Source organism: Saccostrea echinata, unplaced genomic scaffold (genome assembly GCF_033153115.1).
Source record: "Saccostrea echinata isolate AGI-Se365-2 ecotype Australia unplaced genomic scaffold, CSIRO_AGI_Sech_v1 ptg000054l, whole genome shotgun sequence".
NCBI lineage: Eukaryota > Metazoa > Mollusca > Bivalvia > Ostreida > Ostreidae > Saccostrea > Saccostrea echinata.
Genome location: NW_026889803.1, coordinates 63,102,132 through 63,124,641, shown reverse-complemented (window position 1 = coordinate 63,124,641; position 22,510 = coordinate 63,102,132). Strand labels below are relative to the sequence as shown.

Below are 22,510 nucleotides of genomic sequence, written 5' to 3'. Positions count from 1 at the left end.
CGTTATTACGACTTAAGAAAGTCGTAATAACGAAATAAAATGTCGTTATAACGACTTAAGAAAGTCGTAATAACGAAATAAAAGTCGTTATTACGAGATAAAAAGTCATTATTACGAGATAAGAAGTCGTAATTACGACTTAAGAAAGTCGTAATAACGACTTTTTATCTCGTTATAACGACGTTTTATCTCGTTATTACGACTTTCTTAAGTCGTAATAACGATTTTTTATCTCGTTATTACGACTTTCTTAAGTCGTAATAACGACTTTTTATCTCGTAATAACGACTTTCTTAAGTCGTAATAACGACTTTTTATCTCGTTATTACGACTTTTTATCTCGTTATTACGACTTTCTTAAGTCGTAATTACGACTTTTTATCTCGTAATAACGACTTTTTATCTCGTTATTACGACTTTTTAATTTTTTTTTTATTTTCTTATTTGACCCTTCTAGGCTTTCGTACAGAAACATGACTTTACTTTTCTTAGGTTTTCATAGTAATGGTATGATGGAAATGAAAAAATGTATTAAATCTGTCAATTTAAACAACTTGCTCGTTAAGATTATGATATTGATTTTATTGTAAGTGTACGTCTGTGTGTCATCAAAAGTATTAAATGTTTACCAGGCTGTCGACCGACCTCTTTTTCATCTTACTAGTACTCATACCTTGCGTTCGTGGACAGCTGTTGATTTATTTATACAGTGATGACATCATTTCTATTTACCTATTATCTATATGAGTCACATGACTAACCTGTTCCGACAGCTACACATATATATATAAACCTGGTATAAACAGCCTGACATAAACACGAACCATTACATACGAGAAGTAGAAATCTGTTCTTGTGAAGTATTAAATTCAGGCGGTATGTCTACATACTTTATTGAAAATTATTTTGATAAAGCTGATGTGTACAATATTGAACAACATAAGTACATCCATGCTGGCCATAGCGGGAAAGGGCGGTCAAAACGGGAGGCACAGCAGAGGACCAATGTCCACGACCCGAATGGACACACCCGAAAAACCTTGCAGAAACTGATGAACAACAAACAAAAACAGCTCCAACCATGCTGAAAACGCCCAACCAGGTCAGTTCTATCATAATTTATACTTATTTTGTTTTCTTTTGCCAAACGGTTGTTTTCAAGGTTAGAATGAGCATATGGCAGCTGTAGGAGTCGGCAATTTTATCGATAAAATTGCCGACTACTATGAAATGTAAATACGGATCGTGCATTATCGCTGCACCAGGGATCGAGTACTTGTTTTGACAAGATAAATCTAATTATTCTGACGATTTTGTTATTTCATTTTAAAATCTATTATTTTAGCCATAAAAAATTGTTCTTATTGTCCCAGGAGATTCCAGGCCTGTTTCTTCCACAAATGACAAGGAAACGAATAACGGCATAAACGGGATGACTTTGCAAATCTGGACCATGAACATGGAGTACGCGCATGCGTTACACAACAGTTGAACTGATACGAAAATTCGACATTCCTGTAGACCAGTCAGCTTTAATGCAAAGGTTATTGTGTATTGTTAGTATTGACTGCAAATTCCAGTAAACTCTAGACGTGTTATCTGTAGCTGTTTGTGAATGTTGACTGTAAAGTAGTGTATGGTGTGAACTGTATGCATTGACCAAGACCTTTATATTATAAATCTGTAAGTGTTGATTGTAAAATTAATAAACCAGTATCAAAATCTGTTTTTAACTTTTCTGATTATAAACAACTATGTGTGTGTAACTTGCTACAGTGGTGGCTGATTGACCAAATTAAATAAATAAAAAGAAATATTTACTTCATTTCATTTTTGAAGAAATCTTTGACTGTCTTGTTTCTTTAAGTTTGGTAATTTATGGAAAGTAGTTCTATTCACTCCATATGTATTATACTAGCTGATGTCTGTGCCGAAGAGGTGTCATATTTTGAAATATGTTCTGGAGTGACAGGAAGATAAACGAAGTTCGAAATACACCGATACATTTCATTAATTTATTGAAGATACTTAATACATTTTGTATCTTACGTACAGACCGATAGAATACTGATTATTGATTCAAGAACGATAATTTTCTTCATTATATATTCTCAATGTACGAAAACAACACGGATACTTTGTTTTTAAACAAGATGTTGTTCGGTATGATTAAGGTTCATCGATCGACTGAACTCGAGGACATTGGCATGATTATCACGGCAAATCTGGTAAACCGCTATAACGACATTAGAGAGTGAACCACTTACAAGGATTTGTGTAATTGATATGTTTTAAAACTTGAAAAAAAGGCGAAGAGTTTGTTAATTGTCAAAAGGTCTTTACGCTCTGTTCAAGTTTCAAGACCATGTTCCATAAAGTAAAAATTAATGTTTTGCAGTAAAACTGATTTTCATTTCTTTTAATGATTTGTCTTATAAGAACAATGTGTTCTGAAGAACTGAACTTGTTATCTAGAGCTTAATGTATGTAAATGTATTCTGACAAAGAAAACTTGTATGAAGTGCAGTATTGATAGTTTATTCACACAGAATTGCATTAAATGATTCATTCATGAATTATGATTTGGTATTAAACATTCAGATTTATTCTGTACAAAATACATTGATCTTGATTAAACCGCCAAATAACCGCCAAATAACGTAAGTGTAAGTCAATGAGGACATTCACCGTAGGATTCTTAACATTTAAAATCCGATGTCAAAATCAATGGAAATTAAACGAGTCTTGAAGACGATCATTTTTTAAAGATAAGAAATGTTAGTCTTTGCTAGCATTGTTATAAAACCAATTGATCTTTAAAATGGAAGCAAAGTGAAATTAAAATATTTCAACGTGGCGGAGGTGTAACCCTAATAATTTCAGAACCAGAAACTCCAGAGTTTAAATCTGAATATTAAATGGCTAGATAGATTACTGAAACTGAAATTAATATCCATTTAATATCCCCGTTATAGGACTTGGCTTCCGTCTTTTATTAATGTCACAAGTCATCGTCAGGGAATTTTGAAAATTTTTCAGCCTAATTGAATTCTATAAATTAAAGTTGAATAAAACTTCAATGACGGCCTGTGGGCTTGGACTGAACCCTCTTAAGGAGGTTCTTCAACATGAAAAGGTAATAACAGTTATGTATTTAACGCCGAAAACGGAGATTTGTTTGTTTGTGGCAATTTTGACTTGTCAAGCAAATGCCTCCATATAAATATACAGGTATTCGTTTATCGGAAACTTTATATATATTCTGGGATTAGCTGCAAAATATATTAGAGACACTGGAACGTCTTTGACTAAGTGACATTTAAAAGACTATTTATATATTTCATACATTATAGAACAGGGGAATATGAAGCATCACGGACAATAACTGTCCAGAAAAATGATGTTTGTGTCTGGATTTCTAGTCAGTGACTTTTTCGCTATTGGATACATAAAACAAATGGTGTTCTGTTTTTGCAAGAACACTGGTCGGCGCATTCGTAACAAACAGAACTGTAGCTCAATATTTAAATTGTGGCAGTTTTAATTGTTCCGTGTGTAAAAGGCGATTAAAAGTTATTTTGATAATTAAAAGTATGTATTGAATTTTCCGCTTACAATGATATACATTGAAGCACGTGTGCTCGTGAAGATGCGATTCAGCTCTTTCCTCTTGTTCATTTAGGAGGATTTAAAGTGTGGAATTTAACATGGCTCAAAAGGTATGTATATGAATCATACCGTGAATATAACTTGTTTTGTGGAAGTATCGCCAACTTGAGTGTACATCATTCTATTTATTGTTATTCGTATTTTAATAAATGTCTTTGTATTCAAACATATTATATCGAAAATTCAAATATAATCAGTAGAATTGGAAACAAGTTTTACCAGCTTAGATTGTCCTCTGCAGCACCAAAATAATAATAATACAAATACATGTACACATATACATGATGTACAACCAACAAATGTACAATACAAAAGAAGTACATGGAAATAAAAAAGGAAGGGAGGAGGTGTGCAATGATTTTATATTCTGTACACTGAAATATTTCAGTTTTAACTCATGGTCTTTGAAGATAAACCGACCATCTATCTACTAAGCAACTTACTGGTCGTGTTTGAAAAACTAGTCTGAAACAGTCTTTTATACCCTTTCATAATAAACTATCTGTTAAAGTCTCCTCAAATTATATTCCCCCACTTATAGAACCCATAAAAGATAATCCTCTAGTACTTTGATTCTGAAATATGATACACAGATTATGATATCAATCTTCTAAATTGTGATCATCCACTCTTAGAAAAAAATACCTATCTTATTTTCAAAGATGTATTGGTGTACTGAGAAATGCTTCAAGTTTCGAATTTGGTGTGAACTAGGAACGTTTCCTTTCTGTTTCGAAACCCTCCTTGCTATGTTTAAATATTATAAGGCTAATTTATGGTCTAATACTAGAAATAATGCTACAAATGAAATTCTCAAAGCAGCTAAATAAGAGTATGATTATCTTTACCACATTGCTTTTAAGAATAACTGTCAAAGACAAAAAGATATTAAAAGATAAACTAAAACTAACATCATTAAACATACACATGTACATAAATTGCCAATTCTGCATTTAGTAACAGTGTACTCAAATTTTATTGAAATTAAAATTAAAATATGCAACGTCAAAAGTGTTGGATTTACAAAGTCAAGAAAAATTTTGTTTGTTTGCTTAAGTAAAATCAAGAAAGAATATATTACAAGAATATATGAAATGACATATTAATAAAGTTGTACGTTCAAACTTAAGAGAGCTTAGAAATTCTGCACTTCATTTAAAAAATGGTAGGTATTCGAAATCTTGCATACCATTTAAGAGACTCGGTTTTTGTCATTTTTTTGTGTAAACTGTTTTAGTTAAAGGAAGAATGAATTGTATTTTATCTATGGTTATGCCGTGTAAAGTTACAAGAGAAAAGTATTTTCCAGACGTTTGCCGTATAGTACCAACTTTAAATTTTTCGAAAGGTAAAATATTTTAAAGAATTGTGTAGCCCTAATAATGCACGGGTACCTGACGTATTGATGGTGTACTCCTACCCCACCCCTTCTGAGAATTTTAATCAGATACGATAATTATCAATCAAGTTTAGAGATTGTCCCACAACGCTATATAAAATACTAACCCCTAAATCTTAACAAAAATATTCTAGGTATAATCTAAGAAATCAAGTACTAGTCAGGCCCGTAGCAACTGTTTCAATAGGGGGGCAACTCCCCCTCCCCTGAAAAAAATCTGACAAGCAAAAAAAAAAGCCCTAAATATTTACTGTTCCAAATCCTGGAATTTGCCATTGCTCGACCTTACAATAAAAGTGGGGGAGGGGGGGGGGGCAACCAGCATCTAAAGGAAAATTTAAAAAATAGTAAAATACTATACTAAAAAAAGGGGAGTGGGCCGCGGGAATAAAAATTCTCAGGAAGGGGGGATTACATACATTTACTTAGAACAGTTTGATTGTACATTTCGTTGTCTCTTTCTTTATTATATTATGCTTTATGTGATTGTGGTCAGGTGAGAGCAATACATATATAAATATTACAGTACATAGTATTTAGATCCGTGATATTTTTCATTAGTGACCAAAAATTCAAATCGTTTTAGAGTTATGCCTCTTTAAACTTCATACTTCACAAACATTTTTCTTAAAATGACCCTGGTGAATGTATCAGAGCCTTAGGGTTTCTCAAAGTCTCAGATCCAAATAAATGGACTGATTTTTAATTATCACTTTATTAGTAACTGTAATCGATCAATACTCTCATTATTTTACTTTCTTTTAACAGTTAAGACTGGAGCCTGGCCCAGCACTTTAAGGTTGTACGCCAAGAGTGATTTTCGAAGCTCTTTGTTTTGTTTTTGTTTGATTTTATTAGAGATATTATGTTTGTTTGTTTGGTTTTTCGGGGGGGGGGGTCGGGTTGGAGAGGGAGGAGGGGTGGGGGGGGGGGAGTGGTATGTTTGACTGCTTTTGTATGTTGACTATTACCGTTGTTAGTCGTTTAATGTTTCCAAGAAAATTACCAGCCTTTTAACAACAGGTGATTTCATTTTTTAGGGAATACATTACTATGACCGAAGAAATTCACACACAAACGAGGCTTTTGTGAGAGCTGTGTCAAAGGTCAAAACCATCAACAAGTTCAGGGTCAAGCGGTCAGTGTCCGATTTTGGTCTCCACAGAAAAGAAGATGGAAATTACAGTTCCTTGATTACAGCTGAAAAAGAGAAATGGTAAGTATGATTATAGAAGAACGTTGTTGTTAAGCTATTATTTTCACACTGATTTTTCCGTTTACCCGATCGTCACAAAGAGTACACGGTGGGTGTGACCGATCGACACTCCTTGGCACCTGATTTTACCTCTGTTTTTCAGAGGTTCGTGTTGCACCGTGTATATCCCAGCTGCGCACGTGGGGTGTATACTATGTTGTGCACGGGTGTATGCTTTCAAAGCGATAAAAAGGGGGTCAAGGTATGTTTTTTGTCCAATTTCTCAATTTATGGATATTGTGGTGTTGGCTCTACTCCCAATTTGAACTCACAGTTTTTGAGAATAATCACTGTTCGTTTTCTCCACATATCATTTTTAAATAAGGTAAGCATCACTAAATTCAATACCTGAATCTGAGATGCTCTGTGAAAAACTGCCAAGCTTGTATTCCAACTGATGGCTCTTCCCAGACCGTCCTCATGTTAAAAAAAAATAAAATAATGAATCATGAACTAAAATCCTTTTTCCAACTATCCGTTGAGAGCAGGGGGCACTTTGTGTGCACAGTCTGGCTAGCAAAAAAGGTATATATTATTTGTCCAAACTCTCCCGCTAAAATGTGCACATCTTATTTTTAAATTCTGCTTGATATGCTATAAATCTTCCACTAAAATGTCCAGAAATTTTCCGCTAAAACTTTTTTTTTCGCTAAAAGGTCCTGTCAGTCCACTAAAATGTCCAACACCGTTTCAGTTAGAATTTAGTTTTTTCAAGACAATCGTTTTCTTACCTTATTACAGATGTCTTTTCTTATGTAAAATTGGTAAAAAATTTCATTTTAAAAGAAAAAGCAAAAACAACAAAACAAATTAAAAAAAACAAACAAGATGTGTTTGTGAAACACTGATGCTGACACTGATTGTTGATATCCAAAGGAAGGTCTTGTCACACGGAATATACATGTACCTGTGAAATATGAAAGCCCTAGAACCAACTGTTCAAAAGTTATGGCCAAGGTTTAAGTTGGATAATTTTTTGCAAAAGGGGTCAAACTCTAAAGTCAAGGTCAAGAGGTCAAATATGTTGGTACCCGAATGAAGGTCTTGTCACAAATAATACACATGTGAAATATGAAAGCCATAATTCCAACCAATCAAAAGTTATGGACAATGATAAATCTTTTGCAGACTTGCAGACAGACAGACAGACGGACAAGGCAAAAACTATATACCCCAAATCTTCGATACAGGAGCATATAAAGTCAAAAAGTGAGGCATGCTATACATATTTCACATCAGGTCTTAGACATTGGTAAAAAAAACGAAATAACCGTTGCATGCAGTATATTTTACCGTCAATAGTTGAGATATTTTGTCATCCTTGGGAACATCAGAAAATCATTACTATCGGCAATATTATATATATATATATATATATATATATATATATATATATATATATATATATATATATATATTCCACATTTGTGTTTATGTGTTGGGGGAGGGGGGTTGCTTAGACAGATTCTTTTTGAGTGGGCATGGACCATCCCCCCCCCCCCCCCCCCTCTGAGTGGGAAAAACCTGGATCCATCCTTGCAATTTAATAATAATCCAGAGACATTAAAGAGCTAGTGCTTGCTGTTTTTAAGTGTCTTGGAATACCACATTAAGTATCAAACTAATTGTTCAACAAAATTAATATTTAGGTTATGAAAAGAAATGAACATTAAAAGAAATGAACATGTTTAACTTTTAAAGATCAGAAATAAACTAAATGATGCCAGGCCTGACAAAAATTAGTAAATCTGAAAACAAAATATTTAATTGTCAAACACAACACTAACACTCAGTTTCTTTTGATTTCAAAAGTCAAAGAAAATTAAATATGACCAAAGTCTTCTGACTCTATGTAACAAACATTAATAGCTGAATGAGTGAAGTGATTTATATCACTGTAGCCGTATACCACCTTCAAGCTGTATAAATGGCATCCTTATATAGTTTATATTAATCAACCCAGCAGTCTCTAAAATATTCCATTACCAGAAAAAAAGAGTATAGACTTATCTGCGCTGATTGCAAAGCCTGAGAATAATGTTGATTACTGATTACTTTTTTTCAACAGGAGTTAATAAAGCTTTGTCTCGGTTTTCTCATTTTATTTTATTGTGAAGATCATTTGTTAATTCTGTTTACATTTGGAGCACAATGCCTAGCTATATTTTAGTAAATTACGTAGATAATAGAAAATATATTTTTTTAAAATATAAGGTCATTATCTGTAATGAAAGTCATAAACCAACAAATGAAAATATTTGTGGCACATATGTGCTTTGTGGGTTAGCAGGTCAACATTATTAAGTTAAATCATTTCTGGGGACTAGGAACCATTTCTTAAATCCCCATGTGATTTAAACTTTAAATCTTTCAAACAAGGCAATTAAACTGAACATTCAATCATTATTTATGAAAAATATGACATCTAAACTAGAAAATAAGCCTCCCAAACATTCTTGAACAGTTAGAAAATCACATGTGTAAATTATTTTTGGTAAAGATTTTCTCTGGTTGAGTTAGTGTATACATGCTGGGACTTCAAACGTCAAAAGGACTTCTTAACATTACCATTCTATTTTGGGGTCTGTAACTCAGTAAAAGGATTCATCAATAAAGTGCCAAATAATCACACCAACTCAAAGAGTGGAAGTTAAAATCCTAGCTTTTTTTAAAAGTGTACATTATCTTGCTGAAAGAACGTGGACTGAAATTTAAGTGACAGCCATTGGTTTACCTGAAATCATCATGGACTAATTGTCACGCGTTAACTGATGGATTAACAGAGTTAATCATTTGGTACCTTATCAGAAATCATGGATAAGTCAGTTTGTACTTTTACTCTATGACTAGTGCGTTAAATGTCCTCTAGATTTAATTTAATGTTGGTTTGAAAGCTATATACACTTGTCTAGGAATTATACAGATCAAAATTAAACAGACACTGCAAAGGATCAATTTATAATTCTAACAAGGGTATTTTCTCAGAGACGAAATAGATAATAGATTGGAGAAATTCCTCTATCAGAATAAGGTAGAAGTAAGGAAATCGTGGAATTATTGATCTGAAGAATTACTTACTGCATGACATATATAATAATGTATATGGAGATTTTTGGGGGTACCTTAAATCTCTAAATCCTTATCAAAGTTTGGACAGAAATCAATGACTTCTATGTGGTTAAAACAGTGATAAGAAGGGAATATTGGAGGAGTTGTCACTGATGGTGTCTTCTGTATTTCTGAACTGTTGAACTGGATCAAGGAACTTTTAGACAATTCCACGTATTTTGACAATTATTGTAAGACAATATCAAAAATGGCTGACTCTCCCAGAAACCCAAGGAAAATGACAACTCGGACTGTGTCAGATATAGGTATTGTTATACCAGATGAAATCAACGAGTGGTAAGTGAAGAAAAACAAAACAATTCTCTATAGTTGTTCATAACGTTGATGAAATGAAATTATAATGTTCAATTTTAATTAAGTTGTAAAATTCAGGGAAGGATTTTCAAATCTAAATTAGAACCTTGAATGGTCCACTTTACTTAAATACCAAAAATTAGTATTGTAGAAGTTCTAAATTTAAGGTATGTGTTCAGACAATTTCTTTTGGTCAAAATAACTTGTTTTCAACCATGATTTCTCTTATTCAGTTCATTCTATAATTGCTTGACTTCAGCTAACAATTAAATGCTTTGAATTAAGATTTCAACAAATTGCACTCAAGATAAACCTGCTGTAATCAGTTTATATGCAGAGACACGGGTAACCTGGCATTAACAAGTGCTCTAAATGGAGTAGTGAGTATATCCTAGGGCACTTCATTGAGCTGATCAATGTGGGAATCTATTTCATGCAAAGTTTGATTTTAACCGATTAAACAGGAAGATTGTTTGGAAATGCTCTTTTAAACTTGGCAGTGCACTTTGAGAGCTCTTAAAGTAAATCTTTGTTGCAATCTTGGTAAAGTTTGAAGAATTCAAGAAATGGTGATTTTAATTGACAAAAAGTAAATAGTAATTAAAGGATATAGCCTTGATATATCCTCTCCACCCATCTCTATGTAAATTGAAGTAATAGTTGTCCTTAATGTCCAAAGCTTTCTCATGTCTTTGATTACTGAGTTTGATAAATGACAAGGTGCCTTAAAATTTCTGAAAGGAATGATCCCGGGTATTAATAAGATCTGGCCTTCATTTAACAAAGAGTATAAGATAAAAGAGAAATTAAGATGCCTATAAATGCAATTCAATTTGTGCTAAAAGAAAAAAAAAGTACCAAGCACTAGAAACAGTAAATCTTGTTTGAAAAGAAGTAACTTTAAATTTTTTGCTCATTTGATTCACCGAGTTCATTAGCAATGTGGTTGGTGATTCTAACTGGTGGTGATGATGTTTAAATTTCCCTTTTGAATGTGTGATCAAAATCAATATTAATTATTATATGGGTATAAATATGTACATGTATTTCTACATTATGTTTTTCTTTATGTAATGATAAGGGACCATGATTCTATAACTTAAGTCCAGCTGCAGTTTTAAATTTTTGGGAAGTTGACAGCAATACTAAGTATATGTTGTTATACTGCCCCCCCCCCATTTTTTTAGCAGGTCAGTATTTCTGGAATAACAATGTCTGTCTAGCTGTCCTGGTCTGCTCTTAAATGTATTTTGTACAGATGTTGTCAAGGAAAAGATTTAATAGTTTTTATGAAAACTTTATATACTATTTCAGTCTTTGCAGTAAAAAGGTCATTTTTGACAAGGTCACATGGTATAAAAGTATTGAATTATTCTTCAGCCACAACTGTGAAATTGATAAACATTGGGGGCTTATACTTAAAACAAGGGTTGCTTGGGACGTAGGGGTGTGTTCTGACCCTAACATTGAAATTTAGACATAGGTCAAGGTCACAGGTTTTAGGATTGGTAAATTCTTGCTTTAGACATATCGACAAGGTCAAGGTTATTGGTTTTAAGTTTTAAATGTCTTTTCCATGACATAATTTTGCAATGGGATAACTAAATAATATAATCATACTTGGCCTCAGGGTTGATTATGATCATATGTTATATCAGGGTGACATTATGACATGATTAAAGTCACAAAGTTCAAAAGTGACAACTTTTTAAGGATAAATTCTTATCTTGAAAATTTGTATCAGAGAAGCATCAAAAAGTCATACTTGTCACAAAAGTTGCTTGTGACCAAGAGGTCTGTCATGATTCTTAGCCATGATTATTTATATAAGGTCAAGGTCCTATTACTCTGAGGTAAATGTTAATCTCTAAGGACTGTGGATGATTTCCATGATCAGCATGAGGGTAACTATGATATGTGTCCTAGAGTCAAGGCCATGACACTTCTTAAAGTCATCATCAGGTTTGCAGGTGGATTTGTCTCCCACACAGGATATTGGTTTGTTTGGGGAGATAAGCCTTAGGCTGTTTGCTTAGAGGGTATGTGAGTCATGATCATCATCTGTGGGTTAACAACAAGTTTGAATACATTTAAATCAAGGTCATGAGGAGGTCAAGACCATAGGAAAGGTCAAGAAATTATGACAATATGCAGTTGAACTGCTCCCAACAATTTTTATCAGTGTGATTAAAATATTGTGTGTAGTTTTTTTTAAAACTTAAGGTAACTGCAAAATGAAGAAATAGCAGGTCTAAGATCCTGGAAAAGGTCAAGATTGAAAAAAATGACACAGCTGCATTTCTCTCATGACATAATGGCATTTCTCTCACTGATATGTATAAATGTAGGAAGTTTGATTGAAAAATCTTCAAAAGTGAAATTCAAGGTCATGGGAAGGTCAAGGTCATTAAGAAGAACAAGGTCAGAAAATTATGTCAGATTTGGATTGCCCTAAACAGTATGTATCAAAATATCTTTGTAATGAATAATGTCTTTGAAATTTAGCTAAATGCAAAATGAGGAATAGTGAGGTCAAGGTCATAGGGAAGGTCAAGATATGAAAATAATATTATAAACACAGTTGAATACTTCTCACTGATTTGTATAAGTCTATGAAATTTGATAAATATAATTTGAATAGTTTATTTAAAACTGAGCTAAATTAATGCACAGAGTGACGGACAGACAGATGGAAGAATGGGGAAATAAAAGGACAGAAAAAGACATGACATGACAAACACTATATGTCCCAACTATATTCATGGCAGGGCATAAAGAATCAGTCTGCAGAATGAGGAGATTTAACTCCTAGACCTCCTTTCCCCTTTACTAGCCGATGCACAGACCACTTGGATCTTTGGGGAAAAAAAAATCAAATGTTAGTAAACTCATCATATGTGCTCTTGGGACATTTGTGGTAGTGGATTACATTGAAATGGAATTTAAAGTAAATGCTTTATGAATTATAATTGTAAACATCCAGCGAGGTGAATGCAGCTTGTATTTGTACCCATTTGTGACTTTTAATGAGAGTTTTCCCATGATTGATTTTTAACTATGCTGGAACTATCGGCTCCTGCTGAGAATCAGGATTTAAATTAATGCCCTTGGGTCTTTAACAGTACAGACATATATCATAATTTATGGTGATAAATGTACTTTTTCATAGAAGTACAAATGGAGAATCAAATATTGTATGATTTTATTGAAAAGTGATCTAATCCCAATGATAGAACTTAATATGTACACTAGCTAGAATGGTAGCCCTGAGGGAATTACTGCCATTTAATCTTCATAATAAAATGCGTATGGTGGGAATTTAAACGTAATTTTCAGCAATGCTTTAATTGAACTCAATGTATTGACTTAATACACTGAATTTGCTTAAAGTCACACTTATTACCAAAGTGATAAATCTAAGCCTTTAATGTTTCACTTTGATTATCAAGAAATTTGAAGACTTAATCCCGTTAAAATAATTACGAATTGAGGTACTGGAATGTATACGTCATCACTTGTTGCCGATTCTTCATTTAATTTGTTAAGGTTAAGAAATATTGACTGACTTCATATATAAGTTTGTTTAAATTCTCATTGTAATTTTGCTTACCAATTGAGGAACTCTGAAGAGTGTGTAAAAAAGTGTGGCTTTGTGTTTGCAATAACCATGTGGGTAAATTTGCTTTAGGTAGAACTGTGTTTGTTCACTGAGCTTCTTGTTCCAGTGTGGGATCTTGGAGATGAAATAATCTTGGAACGGCAAATGATATTATTGTGTAATTGTCAAGGCGATATTAAAGATGGAGTGTCATTTGCATGCTATAATTTGAAAGAAAACTTAATCACCAAACTGTTAGCAAATATGATGAAATTGACATATTGTAAATCCATTGGGTAAAAAGGAATGGATATGATTGACTGATTTGATAAAAGGAATTGAACGTCTGTGTTAAGATATAAGAAATAGATTTCAAGCGACTGTTTTGACAGCATATATTTGTACAGGAGTAGATTATAAGTATAGAAAAGGTGTCTTGGTGATATAAAGATAAGGAAAGGGACAGCGAAAAGGAAAAATGGAGGACTTTTCAGAAGAACAAAGTGAACCATTTTCAAGTGAGGAAAATGAATGGTAAGTGGGGGTATCTCTAACCATGTTGTTCAGGGATGTTACAAAATGAATGATCAAGTAGGGGTATCTATTACCACATTGAATTCATGGATGTACCCTTAGGCAACTGATGCAATTGCATGACTCTCAGTGTAAATTTTGCAACTTACTTTCTATGTTTGAAAACTTATACAGGTATATTGAAGTTTTGCCTGTATAGAAAAGTCTTGTTTCTCTGTGAGACTGAAGAAAAATATTGTCTCTAATTGTTTAAAAGGAATCAAACAAAGCAAAACAAAATTGGTTGGAGAGGATTGTTATTGTTTTTTGTTGTTGTTTTTTTTTTTTTTTTTTTTGGGGGGGGGGGGGGGGGAGGAGACAAAATGATACTGTAGTTTGAAATTTTAGAATGTCATGGTGGACATGAATTCATGGGTGTCTTCATACCATGTAAACAACGAAAATTAAACCCTCACAAAAATAAATTAATTTACAGTATACTGTTTTTGTACTTTAAAAAGTGGACTTCATATTTTAGTGGCTTTGGTGCAGACAAAAATGAGCTAAGTCATGAATACCTTTAATAAATCGTTAACAATTACAATACTTGCAGACTTGTGTAGTACTACCGGGTAATTCATGATAAATCTTTATGTCAACCACCAAATACCCAGTGATTGAGCTAAATTTTGAGTATGTCATTTTATGTATATGTACAGTATAAGCTCATTAAGTTGCAAGCTCCATCAAATTGTCATTTTTTTTTCAGAATTAAAAAATGCAGTGGAGCATTTTTTGAGTCGTGGAAATTTTGTAAATGCATTACTTTGAGCAGTAGTGCAATATTAACATCCTAAGAAAGATCTTGATATGAATGATAATGTAAAGACTTCAATAGATTGCAGTTTTAAGAGTTGTTGGATATATTATGAAATATTATAACATAAAAAAAAGTTATCAAAATGTATAAATAGCTAATGGCCAATCCAGACCAAAGTTATGAACTTAACAAAATCTTGATTCTAGACACGTAAACTACTGAAAAATTTGTCAAGTCTTCCAAATCTGACTCGATTCTACTACATGTACTTTTTAATAATGTCTACTCATAGTGGCTAGAGAGCAAACTTACATACAGTGTTCCTCCAAATCTGAAAGGATTCTTCAATTTTTATAAATCATCTCCTCCCAGCTAGAAAAGCAAACATATATCAATTATCCTATTTAACAAATTATGATAGACCTGATTTTCACACAACAGATTCTTAAGGAATTATTAGCTGCTTGTGTTAATTTATTTTATCACAGAACTAACAAGAATAATTCTTATGTGATATGGTGGTCTATTATACATCATCAATTGTACAATTGACATAAAACAATGTCATAGCTTTGATTTTACAATATAAAGTATAATTTTTATCTTCTTATTGTGCAGTGAGCAAGGAATGTGTTAAATATATCGATATAAGTACAGAATTACATCTGTAGTGCGTGCTGTACTCATAGGAGATTGTGAAGTGTCTGTGCACTTTTTCATTATGTTGCATTAACTATCAGACAAAATGATTTATTGGAGGACTGCACTTCTATTATGTTTGAAGAAATTGGTTTTCATTTGATTTATCTCTCAAGTTGTAAACTCCTATTTCTGACACATTGAGATTTGTGCGAGAATGCGTATTAATAAGATGTTTGATTTTGGCAAACTTCAAATATATATTATGTAAGATTTCCCCTGAACAACCCTTTAAAGTATGTTGAAAGCCATTTAGTACTTATTCTTAAATATTGTTGTGCATGTAAATCTTGAAGAAAAAGATAGAAGTTGGCTTGAAGTGAAATAAATGAGCAGTATTTACTGAAACGTAAATAATATAAATGCTCTGTAATCATATAGCAAATAATAGTATTTATTTATGTGTGGGTGTAATTCTAGACAATGCTTTCTTTTGATCTAATGCTTTGTTCACACGAATGTGCATTAAATATTTAATTTGCAGTAAATTAATTCAAAGTAAAATAATGCGAATTTAAATTTCCTTCACATGACAGTCAATGAGAAGTAAACTAATGCGAATTAAAATTTCATTTCTATATAGTAAGGTTATTATGACATCATTTGCAAATCATGTCACCTTATGCACAGCAGATTATATTTGACATAATATTATAGTGTCTGTACAAATGTTTAGTAATAAACTTAATTTTTCTTTTTTTTTCACTCAGAAATAACACAAGTAATGATATCTGACCACTGACATGTGGCAGGTGGCTTAATTTTGCTGATACGCATGCGTCAGAATTTAATTGAATTAGCCTCACTTAGCATTCACATGGAGCTAATGTGAAGTAATTTGATGCGTACTAAATTAATTTGAATTAAACGCATTAAATTCTCCATGTTAATGTGGTTCAAATTTAACTAAACTAATGCAGTAACTTACATTTAATTTGATTAAACTCTCCATGTGAACAACCGGGGCATAAATGTATATTAAACAACCATTGCATTCAATTATAATCATCTAGTTATTACCATAAAGAAACAATGAAATAATATTCTTCTATGATTGACTGATCCTTGGATTTCTTTATTCAGTTACTTTGTATTTTGAACTTCAGGTGATCTCCATTTAAATTATTTCTTCCTACATTTAAACTGTAAAAGTTTTAAGTCATACACGGCACTCGGGCAAAATAAAGTAATTTTTTTTTTTTGGACCACACCCTTGTTTAATTAAATTAAAAGAAAATTTTTTCATTTTGTCGCCCCACGTCTTTCCCTGCTGTAAAATTCTTAGTTGTTGTGTAAGATCAATATTAGACGGTAACAGGAGAAATATTGTAGACCGTAACAGGAGAAATATTGAACATTAAATCCTAAGCTGTTTGACAAACATATCACAGCAGGTAGGGACACTAGAAAATGGAATGAACCTGTCAAAGTGCCACCAAACTGATGTTTGGATTGGACGCCTTGGTCACCCAACATCTTGAAAAATAGTTAAGGGGGCAATTTTTGTATGAATGTTAGAGAGAAAAGAGTCAATATTGTTCAGGGTTTTTATTTGGGGTGTAATCCTTGTGTTGAAACAAGGTGGCTGATTTTAATTAGATTGGATCTGCACATACAGTCTAGAACCAAATATTGATTGTTTGAAGTTTATTTTAACATGTCTCTCAGAAATTGTTGTTTTATCAGAACAAAATGATCAATCTTTTATCACTCTGTATTTATTAATGCTACCTTCTCATCAGAAACCCTCTTCCCTGTTTTGTAAATGTTCATTGACATCTCAAAAAAAAAACCCACCAGTATTAAAAAGTCATGTTCTTTGTACTAAGATTAATTCATTTAATTAATTATATTAGCTAGGTCACTAGAGTCACTCAGGTGACTTACTGCTATCTGTTTTCATCCATCGTTGTGCATCGTCCATCCTGCGTTTAAACATTTAAACATTTTCAGATTGTACTCTGGAAGGGCTGAACCAACTTCAACCAGTTTTGGTATATATAGCATCTATGGGCAAAGGGAAACAAAAATTTGTCTCTTTCCTCATGGGGCCTGAGGAGTGAGGTGAAAACTTCTGCAATCTTCAAAAATCATCTTTTAATACTCCTGGCAATAAGCAGTCAAACTGTTGGAATGATTATGATAAGCAAGGAGCCCTCTACCAAAATTGTGAAATTCATTGCCCCAAGGTCAGGGGTTCTGGTGTTAAGGTGGGGCTCTATTGATTAAATAGTGAAAATGCACTACAGTCTTTAAACATCTTCTCTACTCCTGGGTATTTAGCATACAAATTAAGTGCATAAAGTTATGTTGAGCAATGCATGGTGTCTCTACCTAAATTGTAAATTTCATGTCTCCTGGGTCTGGGTGTCTGGTGTAAATACAGGGCTCTAGTGATCATGTATTAAAAAATGCATTAACCCGAATTCTTAAAAATATTTTCCTCTGTACTGCTAGTCATCTAGCAGCTAGACAGTCAAGTATGATGTTGTAATGAGCAAGGGTGTTTCTACCAGATTTTTGAAATTCAAGACCACTGGGTCAGGGGTTCTGGTGCTAAAGCAGGATGTAAAAATTTTTTTATGCTACTTTGAGAGAGTTATTCCCCTTTAATGATTCACTACTGTCAATAATGTAATTCATAAAAGAATTAATCAAGAATATGACAAATAGTACCTTTATAGATTTTCTGGGTCATATAGGCTAGAAAATGATAGAAAAAAAATATTAAACAAAAATGCCTTTTATTTCCTTTATATAGTTAATGACTTTAACCTAGGAACATGTGATAAAATAAACTTATCTACTGTCATATGTACTGTGAATTACATTACAATGGAACTGTGAGGGAATAAAGTCCGGATAACAGTTGAACTTTTAAGGAAATTAAGCTTTTGTACTTTAATCATTAAAAAGAACTTTTCTGAATACTGAACACTCTATCATTATTGGCAACCCATGTGATATTTAAATATACACTGTAGATTCTTTCTGTATAGGAATGTGTTTCATTGTTTACTGTACATCTCATATCCATTATGCCAAGCAACCTTTTTTATAATAGCATAATCTCTCTCTCTCTCTCTCTCTCTCTCTCTCTCTCTCTCTGGTAATTATAAAGAAAAAATATGAATGATAGAGTTATCCCTCTTGGCTTCTTTTTTGAGAGAAAATCCATGCTGGGTCACTTTAATTTGAGCTCTTGGAAACTTTGAAAGAAAACATGGGAGTTTTGTAGATACAAAATTAAAGCATTACATTCTTTATAAATGGTAGAAAAAGAAATCTATAGACACATATGGAGAAAATTTAAATTGAACAGAATTTTTAATGAGAGAGTTTGGAAAATCATCAGGGGCATAATTAAGTTTTTTCTTCTCCCTGAATATACTTATACATGTTGATGTACTTTGCTGCAGGAGTCTTATTAAAAGCATCTCCTCATTTTTTTTCTGTGGCACTTATATTGTGAGAAAGTTTAGATATTCTCCAATTATCTCTCCATTACCTGTCATAGTCTGGACATTTAGACTTAAGCATGATGTATTGGCTAAACCATTGATAGGGATCAGCCGTGGACAATCTCATTGCTTCATCTTCTTCTTTTGTGATAAAACCTTTGTTATTTTGTTATGTATGAGCACAATTGATGTCTTCAAGTTGTGTCCAGAAATTATAGACAGAAGAATTGATTCAATTGGGTTGATGTCCTTATAGTGTTTGTTATTGCCTGTCTCAATGGAAAGTGGTCAAACACATTGTAAACTGAAATGCTGCATAGTTTGAATTGTCTCTCAAATTCGAATTCATCAGACATTATTTCACATTAGACAACATCAGAATACTTTATATAAACCAACTATTTAAAGTCATTCCTAGTATTTACTTGAACTCGTAATGTTAAGTTCTGTGTTTCCTGAAATACATTGTCCGCTACCACCACCGCTGTCTTTTATTTTTCCGATTGTGATCAAGGAGATGAATTGAGATGGAATAATCACAAAAGTAGAACTTATACAATGGATATTTAATTGAATGACTTTCAGTGATTGAAATGGCATTATGTGTGATCTACCCAATGGTCAGTGTCATACAAAAGTCAAAATTAATATCCAGAGAAAGGCAAAACCCGGCACTCAGCTCAGACCACTGGCTAAGAATGGACAAACTGCTAGAAACAGTCAAAGTACAGTTTACCAAACTCACCGTCAATGTAAAGAGGATTCAAAAACTCAAAATTTCTCAGACAAATTGAAATGGAAAAGAAATTTTCCCTGGAATAGAATGTCTCATTTAGAGGAAAATAGAAGCATTAGTCCAAGACTTGCAATTCGAAGCAGAAGCAGGCCCAGTAGTCCAGTTGTTTACCACGATTCAAGTCTATCCAGCTATTCCTCTGGATACCAATATGGCAGACCCAGTAGTCCAGGAGGATTGTGGGTAAGGCATGGAGACTCTCCAGTCAGTAGCCAACCCAACAGTCCCAAACCCTCACACATCAAAGACAAATGGTTAAACTTGTGTGGAAACTCAAAGTGAGTGTTGCATCATATCTTCAATATATACCAAGATGTTGTAAGTAAAGGTAAAGGTGCAAAAATTATGAATTTCATACACTGGTTATCTTTAAAGATTTAATTAATTTTACAGTTTAATAGTACTATATGTGAATGTAATGATGCTGTTGGCAAAAAAAAAAATTCAAAAAGCAAAAAAAAAATTTTTTTTAAACATTTGGGTGTTTTGCATGTATTCATTTTAAGATTGATGAATTATCGATCAGTATCTTTCCTCTGGAATCAGTCATTTATTTACATGTTTGCATGGACAGTGCTTCCATGCATCAATAAGTGAGGTAACATACAGTTTATCATAATAATAGTAGAAGTATTTAATCTCATTTTTTAACAGTTGAAAAGTTCTATTAAAGAATTCCTTAAATCACAGAAAACTCCCACACTTTTTCCTTTGGCTTGCAAAGAAAGAACAATACATGTATATGATAAGTGTCTCAAATGAATATCTAAATTTTACTTTATATATGTAGCTTTACTTTGCTCAGCTATACACGTGACCTTTATTCGTAATTTTCAATTTGATCAAAAAGCCATTAATTTAGAAATATGACATCATAAAGTTCACCTTTTCCCACCATTTTAGCATATTTTGTATAAAACTGCTTATTTTTATGCAGTTTTTCTTCCAGAAAATATTGAGCAAAGACTTGAACAAACTTTATATAAACCAAAGATGTATCTATCCAAGACTAATTACTGACAGAAAAATTTTGCATGTTTAAAGCTGTGCTCTATGCTTCCCATAAGAAACACATCAAGAAAAAGGCACATTTTTGTCTTATTTTGATTGGATTGCAAAAATAGTGTCATTTCTGACATCGTTTAAAGCCTCTGAGTGCATATAAAGATGAAAAATGTATTGGAACTATCTCTAATATAATCTCTTTTACAAAATAAAAAACAATTATACATATCTGAATCACATTCTAAAATGTTGATTTGGGGGGGGGGGGGGGCAAAATTGACTCTTATCATTTATAGTCCTTCAGTTTTAAAGTAAGTATGGTCACTACTGTTTAAAATGATCTTTGCCAAGAAGATGAAATGAGGGCGTATGTGAAAACTGTGTTTCATTACATTAATACTGAAGAACCCATATTAAAGGTATGATTTTGATATGTGGAGGAGACTAGTCTTTAATGCTGTATAGTTTTCAGATGGATTCAGACGTTCAAAGTAAAAAAAGGAGAGTTAAAAGATCACAGTCAAACTGATCAAAATCTGTAGGGACATGAAAAAAAAATTGATGCTGTGAGCAACCTGATTTCTGAAAATGCCAGATTTACATAATACTAAGACACGTACTAAACATATAAACATCACAACAGTTTATAGAGTTCTGCCAAAGGAATGTACCTAAAAATAATTCTATCAGATGGGTGCCTTATTTCCATACAAATACCTGAGGGAAAACACCCGTTAAATGTGTCAATGTTCTATTTAAAAATAAACATTTTTACAAAAAAAGAAGATTTGATAAAGTTGGATGATGGATGATGAAATATGGGAGCACTTTTTATGGCTGAAAAGGAAGATAATGATAAAATGTAGAATCAGAGAGAAAGCTGTCGTCCTATTATTGCAAAGAGAAGCATTAAGGGCTCCAAACATGTTTTATTAGTTTTCTTTTATTCAAGAGGTCCAGTTAAGCATGTACATACACCCAGAAATAGGATCATCAATGGTAACATTTATGTTACAACTGCACCAAGGAAAGTTAAGCAGATTTACTGCAAAGGAAGTCCAAATACCGGTCCCCAGGATAATTTTCCTGTGACCGACAATGCTGCTGCAAATAAGCATAGAGAAATAAATGAAATTTTTAAGGAAAGGAAAGTTTACAGAATTTAGCCATCCCCCATCTTGATCTCAGTTATTATTCCAAAAACGCATGAAAACTATCAAAGAAAGACTTTACAATTTTAGATTTATCATATGGGATAGTACTATTCATCAGTGTCTTTGGGACATCCCTAAAGATGAGTATGCTGAGGTTTTCTGGTCATTACAAAGACTTAAAACATGTGTAAAGATTAGCAGGGAATACTTTAAGGGATTGAAAATATTAAGATTGTACTTTACCTGCTTTTCTTATTTTTAGATGACCTTTTGCATTATTTATTGAATGACCCTCGTAAAGTTCAAATAATTGGACAATGGTTAAAGAAAATCTCTATCAGACAAACTGTCCACATACTCAGACCATGCTGAATGATCTGGTCCCAATGGTTCCCATTCTCCCAGACTTCTAATCAGGAATTGATCCTTTTTTAATTCTTGTCACTAACTTGTTTGTTTTGTTGTGTAAGGCTTGGTTGTAAGGTTCCATTTGTAGGGTAATCCTGTGTAAATGCTTGAAACCATTACAATGCCAATCTCCAGTAGCCCTCTGTAATTAATTAATCATTGATCATGTACTTAAGAATTCATGCAACATTACAATCTGAATAAAAATACTGGCAAAATAGCAATGTACAGCTGTTCAATTATTCAATGTCTATAACAGCCAAGTCCAAGCCAATCTGCACAACAGGATTTTTAATATTTGTGCCATTTT

At 32.7% G+C, this 22,510-nt stretch overlaps 1 protein-coding gene across 1 annotated transcript in view; it reads left to right on the top strand.

Moving 5' to 3' along the window:
* The first annotated feature begins 3,371 nt into the window (after positions 1-3,371).
* LOC133205204 (filamin A-interacting protein 1-like) overlaps positions 3,372-22,510 on the top strand; it is a 34,169-nt gene continuing 15,030 nt past the window's right edge. The window contains exons 1-2 of the mRNA XM_061340963.1: positions 3,372-3,719; positions 6,109-6,284. Coding sequence (XP_061196947.1) covers positions 3,708-3,719; positions 6,109-6,284 — 188 coding nt within the window. The 5' untranslated portion in view covers positions 3,372-3,707. The remainder of the gene's footprint in view (positions 3,720-6,108; positions 6,285-22,510) is intronic.